This window comes from Toxotes jaculatrix, chromosome 17 (assembly GCF_017976425.1).
Source record: "Toxotes jaculatrix isolate fToxJac2 chromosome 17, fToxJac2.pri, whole genome shotgun sequence".
NCBI lineage: Eukaryota > Metazoa > Chordata > Actinopteri > Toxotidae > Toxotes > Toxotes jaculatrix.
Genome location: NC_054410.1, coordinates 3,661,523 through 3,684,621, shown reverse-complemented (window position 1 = coordinate 3,684,621; position 23,099 = coordinate 3,661,523). Strand labels below are relative to the sequence as shown.

Genomic DNA, 23,099 nt, shown 5'->3' with positions numbered 1-23,099 from the left:
ATTATTGTGGTAGCTGTGTTTATCCAAATACATTTATTATATGTTGATACATCAGTCACCTCTGATAATATCAACATCAGAGTTTGGTCTGTCTCAGGTTCGGATGGTGCTGCGTCCAGTTATCACGTGAAACAGCTGGAGGAGCAGAATGGCCGACTGAAAGAAGCACTGGTCAGGTGGGTTTGTGGACGTTCCCTCAAACAGTCACTTCACCCTGCAGGAAAAGCCACAAACACCTCTAATTATTAGTAGTGAGGACTGAAGTTCAGCTGAATTCCTGAACTAGACTTTAACCCAGGACATCACAGCCCCCATGTCGTGTGCTCTGCACCGCTTATCCTCCAGCTTTCCATCCGTGTCCTTAATGGTGTGTTTTTCCTGTGATCCAGGATGCGAGACCTGTCTGCGTCAGAGAAGCAGGAACATGTGAAGTTGCAGAAGCAGATGGAGAAGAAGAACATGGAGCTGGATGCTCTGAGGAGCCAGAAAGAAAAGCTGCAGGAGGAGATGACGGCGGCAGAAAAGACCATTGACGAGCTGAAAGAGCAGGTCGGCGTCTCAGTGTTTTATCACACGGGCTGTTTAACGTGGTGCCTCTGACTGTCTGAGGTGCTGCAGCTCTGCAGTGACATAAATCAGCCTGCAGGCTGCCAGACTCAGTCTCTTTCCTGAGCAGGAGCTGAGTCTTTTGTTTTGTTTTTTAAATTTGCACCAACAGCAGTGCTCTTTCTGACGTTGTGCTCTCTGCTTCAGGTGGATGCAGCCTTGGGGGCAGAAGAGATGGTGGAGACTCTGACGGAAAGAAACCTGGACCTGGAGGAGAAAGTCAGGGAGCTGAGAGAGACGGTCGCTGACCTGGTGAGTGAAGAAACTTCAGTCTCACTCTAAAGATTCACGTCTGTTGGCGGCAGGTACAAATACATGAATGCAAACACAGCGTGAATCACAGCAGGTCAATGAAAACACAAAATTCCTGCAGTTCATCTGATTTAAAAAGTAAAAGATCAATCAAAATCTTTGAGTAGGAGACTGTTTGTCCCACTTCATCCTTTTCCTGCTCTGACCCCCCTTCTGTGTGTAATTATAGGACTGAAGTCAGACACAGTGCCACGGTTTGCTGACTCATTTCATTACTGTGACCAGGTTCATTAACATGCATGTGCTGCCCTCTGGTGTTTGAGTGCGTTTCAATCCACTGACCTCGATCGGAACAAATGAGTCGCAATAGAAACCAATAGAACTGATCTGTCACTGTTTCAAGCAAAAATAATCACTTACAGTAATAAAAGTATTTTAAAATTGTACATGTTGTACCTTTAAATTATAAACAAAGGTAAGAGAAATAATTTTTCACCCACATCAGTGTGATTTGCAACAGATTTATATCAGACCTGGTATATTTTTGCTAACTGGTCTAAAACAGTCTAAACGTTGGTTTTCTAAACTCTGACCTTAATCTAAGTGAAGGACATGAAAGGCTTTCAGTGAGGCACTGACCCTGTTTGGTGGTCTCCACTCCGCAGGAAGCCATCAATGAGATGAACGACGAGCTGCAGGAAAACGCCAGAGAGACGGAGCTGGAGCTGAGGGAGATGTTGGATCTGGGAGCAGCGAAAGTCAGAGAGTCCGAAAAGCGAGTTGAAGCTGCTCAGGAGACCGTAGCTGATTACCAGCAGACCATCAAGAAGTACCGCGAGCTCACCGCTCACCTACAGGTACAGTCAACACGGGTTTGTTTTTTTTCTTAGGACATATCACATTGTTTGATCATACATGTTTTTATTGGGTGCTCTCTCCTTATTCTTCCTGGTTTTTTTTTGTTTTTTTTTGCTGCAGGAGGTGAACAGAGAACTCACCAGCCAGCAGGAAGCTTCAGCAGAGCTGCAGCAGCAGCCGCCAGCAGAGATGTTTGACTTCAAGATTAAGTTTGCAGAGACGAAGGCCTACGCCAAGGTCAGAAACAGTCACAGCTCTCTGGGCTGAATAATAAGTAGCTGTCAGAATGGGCTGTTTGGGCTCAGTGGGTTCATAGGTAAAATTTGCATGAACTGTAAGTTGTGTTTTTTTCTTCTTCTCTGTGTCCAGGCCATCGAGATGGAGCTGAGGAAGATGGAGGTGGGTCAGGCCAACAGACACGTTTCTCTTCTGACCTCCTTCATGCCCGAGTCCTTCCTTCGTCACGGAGGAGACCACGACTGCATCCTGGTGCTGCTGCTCATCCCCAGGCTCATCTGCAAGGTAAACACCACACCTCTGATTTATTACATCACATCTGGTGCTGAGGAGGAGGAATGGGAGAGAAGTGAAGCTTGTTGTCAGTGCTCAGTCCTTAGTGTGAGGTCTAACTGTTTGCACCTGGGTTTGTCTTTAGGCTGAGCTGATCAGCAAACAGGCCCAGGAGAAGTTTGACCTGAACGAGAACTGTGTGGAGCGAGCGGGACTGAAAGGAGCCGTCGGGGAGCAGCTGAGCTTCGCCGCCGGTTTGGTTTACTCGCTCAGTCTGCTGCAGGCCACGCTCCACAAATACGAGCAGTATGTTTCCCCACAAACCCTACATTTAAAGATACACAGCAGGAGAGTGAGTCTCTGTGCAGAGAGATGACCACTTGTATTTTAAGAGGATTCACTTTTTTTTTTTTTCCTTTTTTTTTTAATTAATTAATTATTTTTTTTTATTTTAAATTTTTTCAATTTTTTTTTTAATTTTTAATTTTTAATTTTTTAATTTTTTTTTTTTGTAATTTGTAATTTTTAATTTTTAAAATTTTTTTTAAATTTTTAAAAAAAAAAATTTTAATTTTTAAATTTTAAATTTTTAATTTTTTTTTTATTTTTTTATTTTTTTTTTATTAAAGTTAAAACTTGACAAAACATCTATTTTTGCACTCACCGTATCCAATAGTACAGATAAACCCAAACAAGCCTCCCTGGTGTGTTTGTGTGTGTCTTTCTGTGTGTCAGGGCTCTGGCTCAGTGCAGTGTGGACATCTATAAAAAGATCGGCTCTCTGTACCCAGAGATGAGCGTCCATGAGCGATCGCTGGATTTCCTCATCGACCTGCTGCACAAAGACCAGCTCGACGAGACCGTCAACGTGGAACCGCTCACCAAGGCCATTAAATACTATCAGGTACACAGACACACACACACACACAGACACACACACAGACACACACACAGACACACACACAGACACACACACAGACACACACACAGACACACACACAGACACACACACACACACAGACACAGACACAGACACAGACACAGACACAGACACAGACACAGACAGTATAGACACTGCTGTAATGGATTATTTCAGTTCAATCTGTTTTCAAGTTACAGGTCAGTTGTTCCAAACATGGATTAAAACCTAAATATCTAAAGTGCCTACAGCTTTTAACCAGTACTGTTTATTATCCAGTCGTATTAAATGCAGGAACCATGGACACAAACCATAACATGTGAATTAATAGTTACCTAGAAAACGACTCCTACAGTTACTGCTTGTTTGACGATGTTTGTCCTTTTCCAGCACCTGTACAGCATCCACCTGGCAGATCAGAACGAGGACTGCACCATGCAGCTTGCTGATCACATCAGAGTGAGTACAGACGTATCCAGCAGGTGTGAGGATACAAGAAAAAGCACATCCCTCCTCATCCAGTCCACTCTGAAACCATCTTATACTTTTTGATATGTTGTTGTGTTCATTTGCAGTTTACCCAGAGTGCCTTGGACTGCATGGCTGTGGAGGTCGGCCGTCTGCGGGCCTTCCTGCATGCGGGTCAGGAGAAGGCCGACCTCGCTGTGCTGCTCAAAGACCTGGAGACGTCCTGCAGCGACATCCGACAGTTCTGCAAGAAGATCCGCCGCAGGATGCCGGGAACCGACGCACCGGGCATCCCAACCGCGCTCAGCTTTGGGCAGCAGGTAACCACGGCAACCAAACCTCTTGACTGTCATCTCACCTTTTGGTTAATTTTGTGCAGGTTTCAGTTCAATCAAGTCAAAGCTTAAATCACTGCTCCTCAGGATTTCACTCTGATTTCTGACCTTCGCCCCGCAGGTGTCCGACACACTCTCAGACTGCAGGAAGCACCTGACCTGGGTGGTGGCGGTGCTGCAGGAAGTGGCGGCAGCCGGAGCTCAGATGATGTCGCCCCTCGGTGAACAGGAGGGGCTGTCCGCCATCAAAATGGAGGATGTGGCGTTCAAGGCAGGAGAACAGGTACGTACTTTTATTTGCTGAATATTATCATCATGTGATGAGACAGTGAAAACACTTTGGATAAAAACTCACGTTGCATCACAGATGAGTTGAGTTTCATGAACCAGTAACATAAAAATAAACTATAGATGAACATTATCTGACATCTCTGGTTGTTTACACCCACTCCCTCATCTTCAGATCTATGGCTCTCAGGGGGCCAACCCCTACGAGTACCTGCGACAGTCCTGTGGCATCGTCATAGCAACCATGAATAAGATGGCCACCGCTATGCAGGAGGGAGAGTATGACTCAGAGAGGCCTCAGAACAAGGTAACTGTGTGGGTACTGTGCTGGTGCAGGTTTTATTTAGGCAGGATTAGGATTTTGTTATCACGCTGACAGTCTGTCATTTCCCAGAATCCTCCACCAGTCGACGTGCGAGCGGCGGCTCTTCGAGCAGAAATCACAGACGCAGAAGGTCTCGGCCTGAAGCTGGAGGACAGAGAAACTGTTATCAAAGAGCTGAAGAAGTCTCTGAAGATCAAGGTAGAGAAAGTCAGAGGGAACAAAAACACATGAAAGGACAAGTTTATGATTTTTCATGTCTGTCTTTAACACTGGAACAGTTTTTATTCCTCTTAATTCAGATCAGTGAAACATCTCTTCATAATGAGGGACAAAATCTGTCTCTCTGTCTGCAGCTACTTTATTTTGATAATTGATTCATTGTCCAAGTCATTTTTTTTTTTTTTTTTTTTTTAAGGGAGAGGAGCTGAGCGAGGCGAACGTCCGTCTCAGTCTGCTGGAGAAGAAACTCGACAGTTCGTCCAAAGATGCGGACGAACGTGTTGAGAAGATCCAGACTCGCCTGGACGAGGCCCAGACTCTGCTGAAGAAGAAGGAGAAGTAAGAGCGACGGCCTCACGCCGCAGATTCACAGATGAAGTCATGCACTGAAACATTGGTCTCCAGCTGTGTGATGATGATCTCCTCTCTGCAGGGAGTTTGAGGAGACGATGGACGCGCTGCAGGCCGACATCGACCAGCTGGAGTCAGAGAAGGCCGAGCTGAAGCAGCGAATCAACAGCCAGTCGAAGATGACCATCGACGGGCTGAGAGGAACCGGCCCGTCAGGAATCGCTTCCATCGTCACAGGAATGTCAGGAGGTGAGTAGAGGGAGAGTTACGGGACTGTACGGAAACAGAGCAGCGACAGTTTGTTGGTTAACTGATAGAAATGAAATGAAATGAACCTGCAGTTATTTTAATAATTTAGTAATAGTTTCACTATTCAAGCAAACCTGCTTCACATCTCTGCTGTTTTCAGGTGGTTCAACTAGTATTTGCAGTAATTCTTAAATTCACCCACCTGGAGCTTAACCAGGCTAAAAACCAATCAGTATTGGTAATCATTATCGCTTTAACTCAAACTGCTGTTTTAACAACCAGTGACCTCCTCTTTGTCTTTTTTTGTTTTAACCTCTTACTTTACCTCCTGCAGAAGAACAAAAAGGTACCTGTCTGTACTGACATCTGTCTTTGGTCCTGCATGCTAATTTTTATTCCGTAGAGCACTAACATTGACAATCAAATGTTTCAACAGTGCATGGATCGACAGCAGTTAAACACTGTGTGCATGTTTTATTCAGAGCGTCTGCAGGTCATCAGTAGGACAGGTTTCACACTTTCGTATTTAACTTAATGAATCCTGCAGAAACCCTGTTATTCAAGACTCAGAAGGTTTTGTGTTTAATATCTATTAACGTGAAAATCACCTCATGAATCAGCTTTTTTTTGGCACATTTTCGCCTCGCATGGTTTTAATATGTAAACATCTCTGCTTAGTGCTACAAGCTTAGACACACACACACACACACATCAATGCAAAATGTGTTAGTGGAACAGAGATGTAAAATACTACAAAATTAAAATAGTTCTAGTCACATGAATTTATCCACCACTGCATGTACGGATGCTAAACAGTTCAAATTTTTAATCTGACAGTTGTAAACAAATCGTTTGTGTGTGTTTGGACATGAGGAGCTGAGTGTTTGTTTTTCATGTAAACTCAGAATGTACCACTGAATGAAGGTTTGGGCCCAGTCAGGTGTCAGTGACTTGTACCTGCTCTCGTCCACAGCGAACATGATGTCCGGCGTCGGCTCGGGTTCAGGTGTCCAGGTGATCGACTCTCCGCTGCTGACTCAGCAGATTGAAGCTCAGAGACTCTGCATCAAACACCTGAAGAACGAGAACAACAGGCTGAAGGTACGAAGCATCTTTCAGCATCTGACGCATTAGATAAACACGTGACGAGTCCTTGATGTGATGAGTATTCGTCCTCAGAGACACATGGATGTAGTTAGTTACAGTAAGTGGACAGAGACACTTGTTTCCCAGTAATCTGCAAATAGTTCTTCCCTCTCAGGCTGAGAAGATGCGCGCTCAGCTCGCCTCTCTGCCTCCTCTCCATGTCACCAAACTTCCCTCCAGAGACGGAGGACGTCCTGAAGTGCTCTCTAGCGCCCTCTACCGCAAGACTGACCAGCTCCTGGAGACTCTGCTGCAGATGAGCGCAAATGTCAAGGTGGTGGACATCACCGGGAAATCTCCAGGTATAACTCACCTTTATAGTTGTGCTGTTATGTGAAGTTGTGGATCTCCTTTATATTTCCTATATTTTTAATCCCTTATGAGTCAACCCCCTTTGCTATTTAACACATATTAACTGCAGGTTATTTTCTGTCCTGCAGTGACACCTAGTGCTCAGCTCCTGGAACAAACAGCTCGACTACAGTCTCTGAGTGACACTCTGGACAGACTGAAGGTCAGACACAAAACCTGTGCATCACCCAAATGGAACAAAGCTTTAATATAAACTGGAGAAAACTATGAATTGACAAAAATAAATCAACTTTGTTTTTTCTAAAATCAAACAGTACAAATGTCACGATGCTGCAGCAGCAGAGTCTGCTGTGTCCTGAAGAACTCACCTTGTGTAACAGTTGAAATTTCCTTTTTCACATTTCTTCCATCAGGACGAAGTAGCAGAGCACGTCGTCAACCAGCAGCCCGGAGCTCGAGTGTCATCCGACTTCGCCACGTTCCCTTCGGCATCGTTTGTAAAGGTACAGCAGAAACACCGCTGCAGACGAGCTGTCACTCATAGCTTTCATCGGCGAGGGTGTCGCAGTCTGAGGCAGTTCAGAGGAAACGTTATCTTATACCCACTGTGCAGTTAGTGGCAAGTTTGAACATTGAACTGGTAACTGAAAATTAGTTTTTACAGATGGTAAAAAAAAAAAATCCATTTTTTTCATGTTAGTAGTAAAAACAAATATTGTGTCCAGATTGTTGGTGTTTGATTTATAGTAACACAGGTAAACTCTTAAAGTTTTGACAGATGTAATCCAACATTCAGTTCAATTTTTGTTGGTTCAGAAAATTTTAATGCATCAGGATCTCATTCTGCTGAGAACTGGATTTGATTAAAGCTCTACAAATATAAAAATTTAAATTTATAAAATGTTAATCTTACATTAAATATGCTAGTTTAAAAAAAATTACTTTTCAAGTCCAGTCTTCAGCCTCCAACATGTTTCTAAATATTTTCAGTGCTTTCATTTCTTCTAGCTTTGCATAAAAGAACACATTCATTTAAAATGTTAGAATTAAAAATCTGATCTCAGTTGTCTAAACACTTGTAGTCAGTATGTAGTTTTAATAAAAAGAAAAAACTATTTGAATTTGAGATTTTGATTTTAATCTGTTCAGACATCAGATAATTAGGTCGTTACTTTACCTGTGTTTTTGCTTTTTCTGTGTTTAGGCGAAGGAGGAGAAGCAGGGCGACATGGTGCTGGTGGGTCGGGTCACGGTGCCGTGTCCCCGCGGTCAGGAGCAGGTCCACCGCCTCGTCCTGTCACAGTGTCAGCTGCAGAGAGTTCACAGTCTGCTGCGGACTTAAACCTCCCCTGTCCTGCGATCCTGCCTGCTGCACCAACACACCCCCACCACCTCCCCCACCCCCACCACCTCCCCCATCATCAGCTTCGTCTCCACTCCACGGCCAAAACAAGTCAAACCAGGAGGAATTCAGTCACCAGTGGTGAGCTTTTTACCTGCAGGAAATGACCTTCCTCTTTTTTGAAATGCACGTTGATGACAGACAGTCGGGGCTGTAGTCTGAGACCAGTTGAGTCTCAGGGTCACTCTGCATCATGCAGGACATTTCAGTCTTGAGCCTGTTTTGACTGCTTTGTCTCTGTCTCACCCACTTTGGTGAGAACTACAATTAATTGATATACTGATTAATTGATAAGTCAATTTACAGAAAATATATTAACAATATGTTATTGAATTATTAAATAATTTTGATGTTTTATTCAATTATTTCTTGAATATTTTAATGAATGAAAGAAGAAATTTGAAATTCTATTGGAATTTTTTTTTTTTTTTAATCTTCTAACATTTTATCACCAAAACAGTTGATGGAGAGAATCAGGAGATTCTCAGTGAAAACAATAACTGTTTGACTACAGTTGTTAATTTCTGAAATTTTTAAAGTCAAACTCCTTTAAGACAGAAAAACACTATTTATTTGCCTATTGATCTCAAATCAAAATCAAATTTGGCTCAGCTTGGTTGCTGTGGTGACGTGTTAGACTGCTGTGCTTCTGACTACAGCCCTGCATACTGAGGATATCATGACCCTGAACGCCGTTTTACGGCCACAGATAGAATCAGAGGTACTTAGCCTGCACTGCTGCATGCTGCCCAGATCCACTGAAAACGCTCTCGTTGCTGTTGAGTATTTCTCAGCCTCCTCTTTGGCCCTGGCAGTGGAACCTGCACCGTGTGGTTTATATGGAACTGAAACACTGGATGTTGCTCCATGTTACTGTGTTAAACTGTTAATGCTACACAAGAAACCAAGGATCATGACTGTGTGTTGTAAATTTGAATCAGGTGTTGCTGTTGTGTACTCCATTTTTATAACTCAACTGTTTAAAGGGAAAGAAAATTATAATTAAAAAAAAAAATTAAATTAAATTTAAATTTAATTTAAATTATTAAGAAAAACTAGATTTGTCCATTTAAAGTCGTGGGCATTTTACTGTGGTTTGATCAAAGAGACTTTCTGCATATTTAACACGTTTTGAGCGACAGAGGAAACTTAGCTTTACTTGGATGTAACTTTTAGTCCTTTATTATTCACTGACGACTGAAACGTTTTAGGGATGAAGCTACATGCAAGCAAACACCAGTGTGTTCAGGATCGTTTACTCTCCTCTGTGGTTTCATTAAAAACCCTGTGAGCTGCACAGGACAAGAAAAGCAGATCAATGTCGAGGGAATTTACTGTGTAAAATGTGACTGAAATTCTTTTGCAGATTTATCATATTTAAAAACAGCTTGACTGCACTTTAGTGAGATGGAGCATTATATGGTTTAAATTATTTAGTATTTATTTACATGTGGCGTAAGTTGTTACTGTTTACTTTTTACATGCTTGGTACAAACGACACGCCGGTTGTATTGGTAAAGGTACTGAATTACAAAAACCCAGACGACTGTATTAGCTGTTTCAGACTTTAACTTTGTCCGAGCCTTAAACCTGCAGAGAGCCTTGTGGTAAAGAGCGGTCACCTGCCTTATTTTTCATCAACCAAACCTCATTTAAAGCAAAACTACATCTTTGCCAAAGAATTTTTGTTTCTCTTCACCACGTTTGCCATGGCTGATTTTAAAAGGTTTTTAAGTTCATTAATCCATACTAACTGTTTAACTTAATGATTTGTTAGTCTGTTTGTTTGCACAGTACTGTCGTAACTTGAAATTTTATTTTGTAGTAATTAATGGGCGTAGTGCATCTACAACACTGTAGACTAAGGGGGAAAAAAATGCAGACATTTCTTATTTATTCATTCATTATGTTGTTTCTCTGTGCTCCCAGTGGGCAGCTGATGTACTGAACCTGCAGCTAACTTGTCTTACATTTTCCTCCTGTGGCTTCCTGCTCTTGCACAACTGATCAATAAAAACATTAAAGTCAGTCGGCCTTCTGTCCTGAATGGAAATAACGAATTTAGCAAAAAATGTTAAAGAATCTGCAGAAACTTGGTTTATTTTCACATTAAAAACACATTCTTCAGTTAAACCGACTGAAACAGTAAGTGGTCACTAAGTCAGACGTCAAGAATTCTACTTTTCAACATAATCTTTAAAATACAAACAAGAAAAAAAAATTGGTCACTAATAAATAAAAGCACATTTTTAGTTAAATTAGGTAGTTTTGTTTTTAAAGTTGTAAAAAAATGTCGAAATGTTTTTTCACGTCACAGATTTTAATTTACAGTAAAACGTTTCACTGCTCAGTTTGATCATTGCCACGCTGTTCGTCTGCCCAGGACACAGCTGGTGATTCTCTGAAAAATTAAAATAACAAAAGTACGTTTGTCACTTTTGGTCACAGTCTGTATGAAGCAGTTCTTCTTTTGCTCTGCTTTAATAAAAACATTCACGAGAGTCATGTTTAAGAACCGAGCAGGACTAAAACTTTAATTAAAACTTTTAATTTGAGCTTTACTTCCACACTTTGATTTAATTTAAAATGTCTTCCTACACTGTCAGATTCAAGTTTTGGATGAGGAGTGTTCTTTGTGTTCTACCTTGTTGTAGAGTTGTGCGTTCAGCCGGTAAGATCTGTACTCTGCTCTCCTTCGTTCCTCCTCTCTCCTCCTCTGCACCTCCGGCAGGTTCTCGTAGATCCTGGAGGAGAAACATTTTTATGAGATCTGAGGTTTTTCTGCAAACTGCAGCAGTTGTAGCACCAGAACATCACTGCTGCTGAATCGAGTCCATAGAAGAAAACTTAAAGGGCATTTCATAAAAACTAAAACAGCACCACGCTCTGTTCAATTTATGTCGTCCGGCACATTGTCACTCAAGAAACTTCACACTTAAACCACAGGTAGCCCATAAGTCTTAGATGATCTGAGAAGATTTCTGCATAAATTAACATATTAATGAGGGAAAACTGATTTTCCCACAAATTGCTATAACAAGTTCAAACTGATGCCAGATATGTAGCATGCAAAGAAACGTGTTGGTGTGAGAAACTCTGCTGATTAATGAGCTCATTTGCTTAATCAGGAGGAAACTGATTTTTCTTGCAAACTCAATAACTCAAGAAACTCACAGCAGAAACTTCATATTTACACCACAGGAACTCCGTGGATTAGATGATCTGATTTGATTTTAAAGCACTGTTGTGCATACATTTGCATATTAATGAGGTAAAACTGATTATGGAGACAATGAGATCATTTTTTATGCCAAAACTAATGCTGGGTCTAGATCGTCTATTCTAACTATTGTTAACTATTGTTATAATGACGTTAATCTAACAAATCCTTTCTAATTATTTCCTTTTTTAATTAAATATTAAATCCAGAGCTAAAAAGGAAAAAACAAAACAAACTTACTGTTTGGACCTCTGGATCATCTCCTTCCTGGGAACAGCCCTCCTGAGCAGAGCAGTGCCTTAATGTAAAAGGTAACAGACCAATTAGTCCAATTATTAAATAATATATTAAATAATATATTTAAATACCTCTGTTCATTAAAAACACATTGTTAGTTGACTCCTAACAGTTAAACGTTAATGAGCAGCACTTCCCCCTCTGGCGTGTTGTTTAGTACCTGCAGGCTTCGGCAGCCTCCCCGGTCCCCCGGGCCGGTGGAAGAGCTCGTCTCTCTCCCTGGTGAAGACGGCCTGTAGCTTCCTCTCCTCCACCTGCAGAGCGAGACGCTCCACCCTCTGTGTGGACCGAGAGATGAAATCTGGACGTCGCATCTCCAGAGCCTCCTGCAGGATTGAAGAGGAGAACTAGCTACTTTTTCCTAACTGCAGTAAAAGGACAATAATGAGAAGTTTTAAAAGGACACCATGAGACAAACTAACCTGAAGAGAGACACGTGTCAGACCAGAGGACACTGCCTTGGTTCTAGGATCTAGATCGGGTACAGTGTGATGTTTGAGGCTGGGCTGTTTGTTCCTGTCCTCATGGACTTGTCTCTGTCTGAGTGGCTCTCTCCACGGATGTGTTCGGCTGTACGGTTCAAACCAGGCGGTGCTCGGCCTCCACGGCGTCTCCTCCTCCTCCTGCTGCTGGTTCTCCTTCCTCGCCTCTGCTCTCAGGTCGTCAGCAGAGATGAACCAAGCAACGCCTGGAAAAGACCAGGAAAATTCACACCGTCTGGTTTTATTTTGGCAGCAGCAATAAAAAGAAAATGAAAGACAATGGAGACAAAAGGAATTTGACAAGATTTATAAAAAAAAACAAACACTGAAAGTTAACGTTTCCATTAGGACAGAGAAGCTGACATGCCTTCAGGGTAGAGCTTTGATGGGCTCTGCTTGCTCTTTCTCTGCTTTTGTAAGGGCTGACTTTTAGAGGGGCTCCTCCGCCCTCCTCTTCCTCTTCTTCCCTCTACACCGGTTAAGGAAGATGAAATCTGCCTCGAAGTGGTGGTTTCACAAGGCGAGGGGAACGTGGTTCCAACGTCTCTGGTGTGGCGTCGAGTCCCGTTACTAACGATCTCCAGGTCACCTGAAGAAAAAGAAAACAACAGTGAAAAAAAAAACAACAAAAAAACAAAAACAGTACTCATCAATCAGCGTAACCTCCTTTGTTGGACGGACCTGTCTGGATGCCTTTGCTGACCAGTTTAACAGCCTTCTTTGCTGCCAGAGTCTTGGAGGGTCCACGGCGTGATGGCAGGGTGTACGTGCTGGTTGATGATGCAGAACCAGCAGTAACCTGAGGAGCGACGCAATCACATCAAATGTTTAGAGCTGTTCAATACCTGTAGTTTCAGTTTTCAAAACTTATTCTAGCTTCACAAAACCACATATTTCAAAGGGCTGTAAAGACCAGTTCACTTCACTTGGAGTACACATCTGTAATTAAATCAGGTTTCAACCCGGGTAAAACACTAATCTGCAGATATACAGTACATACTGTGGACTCATCAGTGCCGGTGGTCTCTGACGGTGTGATGATGTGTGGAGAGTCTTTGTTTCTCCCTCTCCTCTGTTCCCTCCCTTCTTTCTGCTTGTTGATGGTGTGGTAAAGTTTACTGAGGCTGGAGCTGGTTTTCAGGTGCTGGACTCTGTGTGCGCCGAAGGCTCGGATCAGCCGGTCCGTGTCGACGGTGGACATGGAGCCGGACACGGAGGACAAGGTCTCGGACTCGTCTTTGTCCGCCGGACAGAGGTGCAGACTCTGGGAGGAGCTGGAGGTGAAGGAGGAGGCACGACTGTCCTCGTCTGAAGGTTGAGATGTTCGTTGTGCCTGCAGCCTCGGCGTCCAGGCCTGACGAGGGATCGGAGGTTTATCATCAAACTTCCTACTTCCTTTCCACCCTGTTTCTCTGGCCTCACCATCTAAACCTTTACCCTCTCTCATGTCCTGCATTTTTTCTTCCCTTGCAGCATCTTCTTTCCTCGTGCCAAGCTTCTGTTTTGCGGTGTCACGATATTTCTGTGCTTCTGTGATTTCCTGTGATTCTGACATGTTAGTACCCCTCGTGCTTTGAATGAGACGAGACAAGCGCTCGAGCCGCTCCAGTAGCGATGCCTCTCTGTCACGGGTCGGCTGCGACTCCTCGATGGTCCAGCGATCACAGAACCTCAGCCACAGCTGGTCCAGACTGCTGATGGTCTGCTGGGAGGCGGGGTGGGCGACATCAGGGTCCCTCCTCTGCTGGTCTTCGTCCTGAGGGACAGAGCTTCGGTCCAGGTGACGGCTCGCCTTGTCATAGTTTATTTCCACGTGAACAGGCTGAAATCTCTCACGGCTTGGCTCTGGTCGATCATAATGAAGAAACTGCACGGGGCTGGTGCCCTGGTCTCTCTTAGAGGCTCCTTGGCTGCTCGATAAAGGCACTCTGGTAAAGGCAACGGATACCTGGGAAGACGGCTTTGGAGTTTGGCTCCCACTTGTTTGTGAGCTTTTATCTGCAGTCACAGAGGCATCTATGATGAGAGAGACAGAAGTCACATGATCATTGTCACAAGAGCTCAGACAAAACATTCAGCAAGTTTTAGGAGCTTTAATTATAATATATATTTATTCTAACACATGGTCCTATCCTGTTTCCTCTTTCTGTGAAACACCTCAGAACATTCAGTGCATAATTTAACCACGCTGACATGTTCATATCAACCAATGACAGACTATTACTGTTTTCCTACAAGTGCTGCTGGTTTCACGCATATATTTAACACAATGCACCTTAATGCCCAACACTTGGTGTCACAGACACACTGTCAGTTTGTATGGTCAGCATACCTCTGTGTCCAGGTTCCTGCATTTTGAAGGTGGCTGTTTTCAACCTCTTGCTGTAGATGCCCTCTGTGTGTCTGATGGTGACTCCACGGTCCAGCCCCGGGTCCTGGTGCCCGAGGACCTCGCTGCTGAAGCGTGGGGGCACGGCGTCGTCTGAGCCTGCTCAGAATTCGACAGTGGTTTGTTACCTCGTGACAAGGACGATTCACTAAGGTTAAACCAACACTGTCTTTTTCTGAGACGACAGATAAATAACAGTACAAGAAAAGTGACCCAAACCCTTAATTTTCAGCCAGAGATAAACAGAGGATGTTCAAAGACATGGAGTCCACAGCCCCCACTCCCCGTGTCTTTCTGCTGGGGCCGCAGCTCTGCCTTTGTCTCACCAAACCCCTGAACATGAATAATTAATGTGCTGCCTGGTGTAGGTTACAATGGACCAGCTGCTACCCACACAGGGGAAATGAGAGGAGAGCCTCCTCGTTCATCACAGATTCAACCGTCAATTCGATTCTCTGGACTCATAAATTCCTTTGTTTCTAATTTGTCCTTTTTCTGTCTATTTGCTGAGTTTAAAACTGTTTTAAGCTGCAGAAGCTGTCCAGTTATTTTCTAAGACCAATTGTGGCAGATGCTGAACAAGAGAGTGGGAGGTTGTGTTGTGGTTTGAGCGTTAGCTCATGAAACTCCAGCACATCAGTTAATATGTGAACAAAGCAGCTCAATAAAAATTTGCTGCACCTGTGTGTGTGCTCTCCATGGTGGTGTCAGAGGGGCCTGTAGAGGAGACATCAGCTTCTGTCTGAGGGACGTAGAAGAGCTCCTCGCTGCCGCGGGGTTTATAAGGCAACAGGACAGGCACTGCTGTATGAGGAGGCGTGAGAGGGGACAGAAGAATCCATCTTTAACTGTCACAGATACTTAGAATAAAAATGAATTTAATGTCAATGCATTTATGATCTAATCTTTAGAACACAGCACATTAGAATATGAATCCTAAACTCGTTTTTTTTTCCTCTATACTGATGTATTACACTATTTACTACTGCACCACTGAAATGGTTAGTTTTATAATCAGCATAAATTGTGTATCTTTGGGTTTTGGACTGTTGGTCTGGTAAAACGAGCATATATAAGACGTAAGCTAGAGCTCTGGGTACTCTATTATTATACTGAATTATTAACTAAAAATGATCTACAGATTAATTGATAATGAAAAACAATTCATTCTTTTCATAACAAGCCTACCTGGTGATTGTTTGGATGTGGAGGTGGTTCTTCCCGTAGGCACAACGGCTTTAAACAGGGTGGAGGTGTCCGCTCTTTCACGGACCCGCTGTCTCTTTGGCTCTCTGGTGTCGTACCACTCTGGTGGACTGGATAAGCCAACACCTTCGTCCAGACTGCTGGCAGCAGATGAAGCGTGTCTGAGGGGAACAAATTCTCCACGTGGCAGCCCCGCAACAGCATCAGCACGACTGGGGTGCACAGCAGTGGCCAAACTGTGATCAGTGGCTTTGGGGGACAGAGTGAGATGGACATGTGAGACGTGGCCTGTCCTGGTGGGGGATGCAGAGGTGCGTGAGCCCATGGTTTGTTCAGCACCATGAGCACTAGAACCAGAGCTGTCCTGGATGGATAACTCGTCATCTCGCAGAAAAGACTGTGAGTTGTCATCTTTGATATTCACATCCTCTCTGTTTAAACCCTGTGAAGGTGGAGGAGGTTCTTTAAACCGGCCTCCCACAGCATCTTGCCTCTTCTGACTTCCTGACAGAAACTTTGTTCCTTCCTGACAGAAATTTACAGCTTGTTTTCTGGTGTAGAGGCTACGGCTTGGCTCAAACACTGATGCTGGCTCTCTGCTTGCCTCACCTTCTTCATTCTGAGTAGGGGGCCTATTAGCTTTAAGATGTTCGATTGCTCCTGTGGAGAGCTCGGCCAGGTGGAGTGGCTCTGGGGCTGGGCTGATGGGAGATGCAGACGATGTGGAGGGAGAGGTGGAGGCGGAGCGTCTGCGGGTGGCGATGGTGATGGATGTGACGGCCCGAGGGTTTGTTCTAGGGAAGATTACTCCTTCTCTGGCGGCAATCTCCAATACTTGGGCCTCTAGACCTGGACGAAGAGAGTTTTGGAGCTGCACGCTGGAGTTAGGGAGGTGCGTGCTGAGGTCTTGGAGCGGAGGGGGCAGCTGCTTGTTAGCATCACTGGGGGCAGTGAATGTCTCTGCAGGCTGAGGTGGATCCTGTCCCCTTGGGACTCTAACACTGGACGCTGCACTGCTCTCTGTATCTGTGCTCAACTGGCTCTGAAAACAGAAACAAAAAAAGCAATAATCTGTGAGACCAGGAAATGTCCTGGTTTACTTTATTAATTAAGTAATTCACCATAAAGATTCACATCAAAATGTTTCAGCACTGCAACCAACTCCAAACCTCAAAGTTTATGTTTTAACCCTAACAGCAAGCTGTTCTTCATTTTTCAACTGGGAGTTTGTACGTAACAAAAGAATTTCCCTACGGGGATTAATAAAGTTTTTCTGATTCTGTAAAAAACACTCAGTCACACACATCAGTTACCTTAAGAGTGAGAACTGTACTGTCCAGATATTGAGGGTGAAATATCAAAATGACAAAAAAGGAAATTAAAAAAATATATAACCATAAACAAATGACATGACTTCAAAAGAAAATATGTGACATAAACATGAATTGTTGGTGCTTTAGTCTTAATTTACAGTACTTTGTTTTTCAGGCAGTTTTTAAAAAATGTGCTATAAATAAAGCTTCTTTATCTTTTCATCAGTAATTTACCTTCATAGGGTTTTTTAACAGCAGCTCCTTCTTGATCTCCTCAATCCGCTTTCTATCTTCTTTATCCAACTCCAGAGGCTCACACTGCTGTCCTGATATCTTCAGCTTAATCCACTCTGCAACAGCAACATGTACTTTTAACCCCATGTAGAGCATTTCAAAGTAGTCAGCAGGTTACTCGTCTTTTGTGAAGTGACATGGTTGTGTATGAGGAATAAGACGGAAGGTGTGTAGTTCGCTATATTTCTGTAAAAATACAACAGAAGCAAACCGTCATACCTCTGGCCTTGCTCTCCTCCTGGTCAGTGATGCTGGGTGTACTGGAAACCATAGTGGCTGGAGATTCGCTCTGAAGTAACTTGGCCACTCTGACTGCCAGTGAGCTCTCACTGCTCCCATCACTCGTCGCTCCCTGATCTGTGTCCTCGGGGGTGAACGACGAGGAGCTGCTCTGTACAGGACCTCCAAGTGCCGTTTTTTCTTCCTCCTCTGAGAGGCCCTCTGTCTCTGCAGGCACAGAGGTGAGCTGTTGTGTACTCACAGCTGGCAGAGGCTTGATGACTGGTGGCTGTGTTGGGACTTTGTTGTCAGGAGGTGCAGCGCTGCAGCCCTCAGGCTCTGCCCGCCGGGCTGATTTGGAGAGGACCAGGGATGACCCTGCATCTCTACTAACATTACTTTCTTCTGGTCTTTTGTATGCACCTGCAGTGGGTGGAGAAATTATAGTTTGTGTGGATGGAACATCAGGTTGCCATGATGAAGTCATACTGTCTCGACCTACAGAGCTTTGCCTTGGTTTCTCTGAGGTTAGGATGGAATCAGACGAAGACCTGGCCCACAGTGAGGAGGAATGAGTTCTGGGGTCTCCAGTTGCAGAGAAAGAGGAGAATGAGGAGTCCTGGAGTCCGCTGGTTTTCTTCCTCAATGAGAGGAAAATATCATCATCAGACAGTAAACGCCGCGCTGCGGGGGAGGCTGAGGAGGCTGCAGAGGACCCAGTAGTCACCACCTTGTCCACCTGAGACAGTAGCTTACGGATCTCCCACAAAGCCTTGGAGCTAACAAAAGAATCTTCTGCACTTTGATCCAAACTACGGCTCGTTGGCAAGGGTGACTCTAAGTCTCTTTCCATGCACGTGGCTTTAGTAGCTAACGAGGGGTCGGAGTCAAACTTCTCTCCCAGCTGGACGACATTGTGGCCGCTGGTTAAACCGCTGTCCTCATGTTGCTGCTGGATGGGTTGCAGTATGGAGGAGCAGGAGTCTTCATCAGGCTGGGCGGAGGGTGCCGGTCTGTGTTTCCTTTGGATAGCTTCTGTATCTGATGAAGGAGAAGGCCGTCTCGTCCGCTCTGGGATGGATACAGCTGGACCAAGACTGTCCAGGCTAAATGGTATGGATATACTGGAGTCCACTGACAGAATACTAGACCTGGAAAACTCTCCTTTATGGGGACTGCCACCTGAAAATACAATATGAGAGTATTTTTTTAATTACCCTTATTGGTTCAGTATGGGGAATATAAAAAGGTACATTTGACAATTGGAAAATATTAAACTTATAATGGAAATTTTTTAATACAAAAATACTGTACATAGTGTATGATTAAGTACAGGTGATGACATTTAGCCTTTAGATATTGTCCGAGATGTTTGATTCTCAGCACAACTATCATATGTTGGTTGAAATGGGTTCATACCACATTTTTACGGCCCAGTAAAAATTCTGTTGAGGTTATTAGTTATTTTTCTTGTTTTGAATGTTAGTTCTAGGGTTAGGTACCTTCAGAAGCTTGGGTGCTCTTAGCTGGTGTTCCAATAGAACCTTTAATTGTACAGAGATCAGTGGGAGAGAATTCAGGTTCTCTGATTGGCCCTCTGGGTGCAAATGGATTTAAGATTGTTGAGGGAGACTGGTCAATACCCAGGTTATGGAGATACAACTGCAAGAAAAACAAATGAGCACGATATCAGAATCAACTGCTAAAATATTTTACATAAATCTTATAACTGTTTACATATGATTTCCAATTTTTTAATTACCGGGATTCGCTCCTCAATGTTGAACTCTCGAGACCTGGGCAGAGGCGGCGATGTTGACAGTTTTGAAGTCCAGTATGGGGCATAATTATCAACCTCGAGGCTGGTGACAGAAGAAGCTCCAACGGAAGTGCCTAATTTAATTCCACTGTTGTAACTATCTTGGGAACTTGAAAGTGTCAAATCTCTATCAACAGACACATCACTGAACTGCCCGAGGCTCTTGAGAGGTGAGGGCTGAGCCGTGGCACTCGGCTGATGATGGGCGTCGGCCTGAGCCTGACTCTTCTCTTCTTCTGCAGGTCTCAGTGTCTGCTGATCTTTCTGGACCGACATGACAACTGTGCTGAGAGAAGAGTGGGACTGTGACCTGCCAAAGGGTGAAGCAGAGGCTCTTGCTGCAGACCCAGTGTTATCTTTGTCGCTGGGTGCACTGCCCACGGCCTCCCCTCTTCTTGGAGAAGAAGAGCCAGAAGGAGCAGCAGAGGAGCTCTGTGCGACATTCTGGTTGGTGGCACTTGAAACAGGAAGCAGTTGTAAACTCCTTGCCTGCTGACTCAGGATGCGATTCAGGGTGTCAGATACTGCATCGTAAGCTTTCTTTTTCGGAGAGATCCCAGAAAATCCCTGCAAAGCCAGGCTATCAAACAGTGATGTTTTGCCAGAACTCTGATTTGCCCTCCAAGCGTCTACTTTCTGCATATAGTTAAGACTCGGAAGAGACTGGACCTTTGCAGAGGTGTGTTCCTCTTGGCACTGATTTGCTGTGTCCGGGCAATGGACATCAGACTCAGGAACAGCTGGCTGTGTGGAGATCCCGGTGCTCGATTGATATGAGTTCTCTTTACTGGACTCTATGGCAGAAAGTTGCCCTAATGTAGCCTTGACAGTGGATTTGGATGGGGCCTTAAAGACCCCTGGTGTGGACTGAGACTGTGGAAGGAAACCCAGGTAGGATCCATCAATCCCTGTTTGGTTCCCTGAAGACCAGAGATCCTGCTCCCTGTGAATCCGTTCAACACCTGCAGAAAACGGCCCAGTCCACGGTATCCCAGCCAGATTTGTTTGGGTCACAACTGGCTTGCCTTCAGATGTCTCTGTGGGATATGGAGTGAGACACTGAACAGGTGGGGAAGGACTTGTCCGCTGCTGGTTTTTAGATTCAGCTTCACGGCTGCTGCGCCTCTCTACCTCAGACAGCAGCTCTCTGTGTAACGCTTGACTACTGTTATCAGGCCGAGTGCTGCGGGAACCCATGGTGATGTTGCAGACCTCAGATGGCAAAGCTCGTGATCGGTCGGGTTCTGAAACTGTGTCAGGCTGTTGTGTCTGCTGCTGAGGAAGAGAAGCTTCACCTGGAGGACCTTTTCTTCTAACCATGCTTTGGTCAGTGCCTGGTTTGCAGACTTCAGTGCGTTTAGACCCCTCAGCAAAAGATGTAGTGCTCTTCAGAGATGTCTCAGAGGCAGAGGAAACAGCACTACTACTGCTGCTTGGCATGCCAACATCTTTCTGGAGGAGCTCCAGAAGGTGCTGGGCAGGAATATCCTTACTCAGAAATAAGGTCTCATCTTCCACAGCACCTTCTACTAGCTTGTCCAGAGGGTTTCTGAGTGTCTCTGAATCCTTCTCTCTGCTACCTGCATCATTTCTGAATGACACTTCCTGTCTGTCAGTGGAGGCAGTCAGTTGGGGATCAACCACTTCCTCTCGTCTGCTTCCGTCCCCTGGTGACAAGCTCTGCTGGGACGGAGAGCAGCAGCTGCTTGCTCCCTCTTCCGAAAGGATGGTTGCCTGGGCCAAAGGGTGCTGGGACAGTGAGCCACGCTCAGAGGCCTGAGTGGTGCGATCTTGGGGTGGAAAGTAAAACCTGTCCGATGCCATGGAAATGTCGGGGTATGCCCTTGAAGGAGTAAACAAAGAAGTAAAAATTCTAAACTTATTATTTTTCTATTATGAACTATGTCCACGGAGCAAATAATTGACTTTTATTTATTTTATTCTATTCTTTATTTACTTACCTTAAAGGGGCAAATTCAATGTCACTTTGTTGGAATAAAGAATATTCAGTGAAGTTGTGTTCCACTCCAGAGATTACTGGCAACAGCGACAGGGCTGGAGATAAGTTACTGTCCTGAAAATCTGATGATGCAAAGTAGATTTCATTGTTTGAGTCAAAACTAGGGCTGAACGATTTTAGGAAAAGATCTAATTACAATTTCGATTTGATTAACGATTTTATTCAAATCAAGCTTCGGTGAAATATTCAAAATGTACGTACATCACCTAATTCAATTCAATACATATATCGGACGGAAATAAGCAGAAGAGAGGCTGAAATTCAGTGTACATACCTAGCTCCAAAGAGTGTCCCCCCGGCTGTTGAAGATCCCAGTCATCTGTTGTCAGCTTGGGCTGCATCTGGTCCTGACTTTGAGGTCCCGCTTGGTGAATGGATGACTGTCCAAAAGACCGGCTCACATCTTTATCTGCTGGCAGCTGAGGAGCCACCTCCGCCCGCTATGAACCAAATCACCAAACAAAGTAACTCACTGTTACTGCCTTCCTCTGCCATTCAACACTGAACAATTTCTTTGGATGCTTAAAACAACAACTGCTGGAGTTGGTAGTGGGGAAGAGCGTGCTGTGCATTCTGTTATCCACCCTGGAAAATGTCTTGCACTCCCTCCACAACCTGCTGGTCAGACAACAGAGCACATTCAACAAGAAACATATTCAGCTACTCTGTGCTCTGTCATTCCTGCCAGCTGCTGTCATTTTGCATAACGACTCGGCTCTGTGCTGGAAGAGAGTGCTGCCTAATATGTACCAAGATTTTTCCAAGAATTTAAGTTTTATTTATAAATCACGGATCCGCTGACAAGCATAGCAAAAAAAGTCAATAGGAAGCAACAGGTTGCCGTCAAGCTAGCTTGGTGATAAACACATGACTACGCTTTGCACAAACTCCATACGCACTGTTAGCGTTAACTTGCAACGATTATGGAGAGTATCCGCCAGTCATTCTACCATTATAACCAACAATGGAAGCGCAATACTTTGGCCGACAATGACATTACAGTTGAGAGTTTAACCGTTTGTTTGTACGCTGACTGATTAGCCAACAGCCTAGCAAAGCGTTAGCAGCTAGCTAGCCGCTGACAACCGCCAGCGCTAGGTAAAGTCTGGCCAGACTTCAGTGAAAGCGTACCGAAGGACGACACAAAAATGCTGCATAAGGTAATTTTTTCGCACCAGAAATAAAGCTAAAGATACACAAAGTACCTCTGGAGGCTCCATGTTGTTGTTATTGTTGTTGCTGTTGTCAGACCGCCACTGTGAGCGCGTTTCCTTCCTCCAGCTCGTATCCAAGGACCGTTGCTAAGAAATGTATTCGCGCGAGAAGGGGTTTGAACTGAAGAACATCAAAGATCGTGTGTTAAACAGATGGATCACTCACCTGTCAGGGGTTCTGTTCGGTAATGCATCCGTGGTTGAACTGCAGACAACCAGATCCAATGTTCCTATCATATCTCAGAAATAAAACAGAGTTGAAGCTCTTTGTTTTATGCCCTTCTCAGAATTGAAAAAAAAAGTTTTTGCAATGTTCCACAAGTCCATCAATATACTGTTTATATTTGTATTTTGTGAGTGTATAATATAATTTATTTCTGTCTTAA

General features: G+C 44.2%; 2 protein-coding genes across 4 annotated transcripts in view; one reads left to right on the top strand and one right to left on the bottom strand.

The window, feature by feature from the left end:
* Nucleotides 1-10,252, top strand: part of dctn1b (dynactin 1b) — a 33,181-nt gene extending 22,929 nt beyond the window's left edge. For all 3 annotated transcript variants that reach the window (XM_041061082.1, XM_041061081.1, XM_041061083.1), the window contains 21 exons: nucleotides 98-176; nucleotides 390-549; nucleotides 754-858; nucleotides 1,524-1,715; nucleotides 1,837-1,953; nucleotides 2,086-2,238; nucleotides 2,372-2,532; nucleotides 2,962-3,130; nucleotides 3,536-3,604; nucleotides 3,721-3,933; nucleotides 4,070-4,231; nucleotides 4,412-4,543; nucleotides 4,631-4,759; nucleotides 4,977-5,119; nucleotides 5,214-5,380; nucleotides 5,715-5,726; nucleotides 6,354-6,481; nucleotides 6,642-6,828; nucleotides 6,967-7,040; nucleotides 7,252-7,341; nucleotides 8,043-10,252. In XM_041061082.1, coding sequence (XP_040917016.1) covers nucleotides 98-176; nucleotides 390-549; nucleotides 754-858; nucleotides 1,524-1,715; nucleotides 1,837-1,953; nucleotides 2,086-2,238; nucleotides 2,372-2,532; nucleotides 2,962-3,130; nucleotides 3,536-3,604; nucleotides 3,721-3,933; nucleotides 4,070-4,231; nucleotides 4,412-4,543; nucleotides 4,631-4,759; nucleotides 4,977-5,119; nucleotides 5,214-5,380; nucleotides 5,715-5,726; nucleotides 6,354-6,481; nucleotides 6,642-6,828; nucleotides 6,967-7,040; nucleotides 7,252-7,341; nucleotides 8,043-8,180 — 2,780 coding nt within the window. In that variant the 3' untranslated portion in view covers nucleotides 8,181-10,252. The remainder of the gene's footprint in view (nucleotides 1-97; nucleotides 177-389; nucleotides 550-753; nucleotides 859-1,523; nucleotides 1,716-1,836; nucleotides 1,954-2,085; nucleotides 2,239-2,371; nucleotides 2,533-2,961; nucleotides 3,131-3,535; nucleotides 3,605-3,720; nucleotides 3,934-4,069; nucleotides 4,232-4,411; nucleotides 4,544-4,630; nucleotides 4,760-4,976; nucleotides 5,120-5,213; nucleotides 5,381-5,714; nucleotides 5,727-6,353; nucleotides 6,482-6,641; nucleotides 6,829-6,966; nucleotides 7,041-7,251; nucleotides 7,342-8,042) is intronic.
* Nucleotides 10,253-10,330: 78 nt separating this feature from the next.
* alms1 (ALMS1 centrosome and basal body associated protein) lies at nucleotides 10,331-22,775 on the bottom strand. The gene is made up of 18 exons (XM_041061130.1): nucleotides 22,705-22,775; nucleotides 21,774-21,939; nucleotides 21,441-21,561; nucleotides 19,423-21,322; nucleotides 19,163-19,322; nucleotides 17,661-18,842; nucleotides 17,382-17,497; nucleotides 15,817-16,876; nucleotides 15,310-15,432; nucleotides 14,572-14,727; nucleotides 13,240-14,255; nucleotides 12,921-13,038; nucleotides 12,607-12,828; nucleotides 12,180-12,445; nucleotides 11,918-12,083; nucleotides 11,701-11,758; nucleotides 10,885-10,984; nucleotides 10,331-10,641 (listed from the first exon to the last, which is right to left on the bottom strand). The coding sequence occupies exons 1-18, from the start codon at nucleotides 22,717-22,719 to the stop codon at nucleotides 10,597-10,599; spliced, it is 6,990 nt and encodes a 2,329-aa protein (XP_040917064.1). The 5' UTR covers nucleotides 22,720-22,775; the 3' UTR covers nucleotides 10,331-10,596.
* Nucleotides 22,776-23,099: the final 324 nt, after the last annotated feature.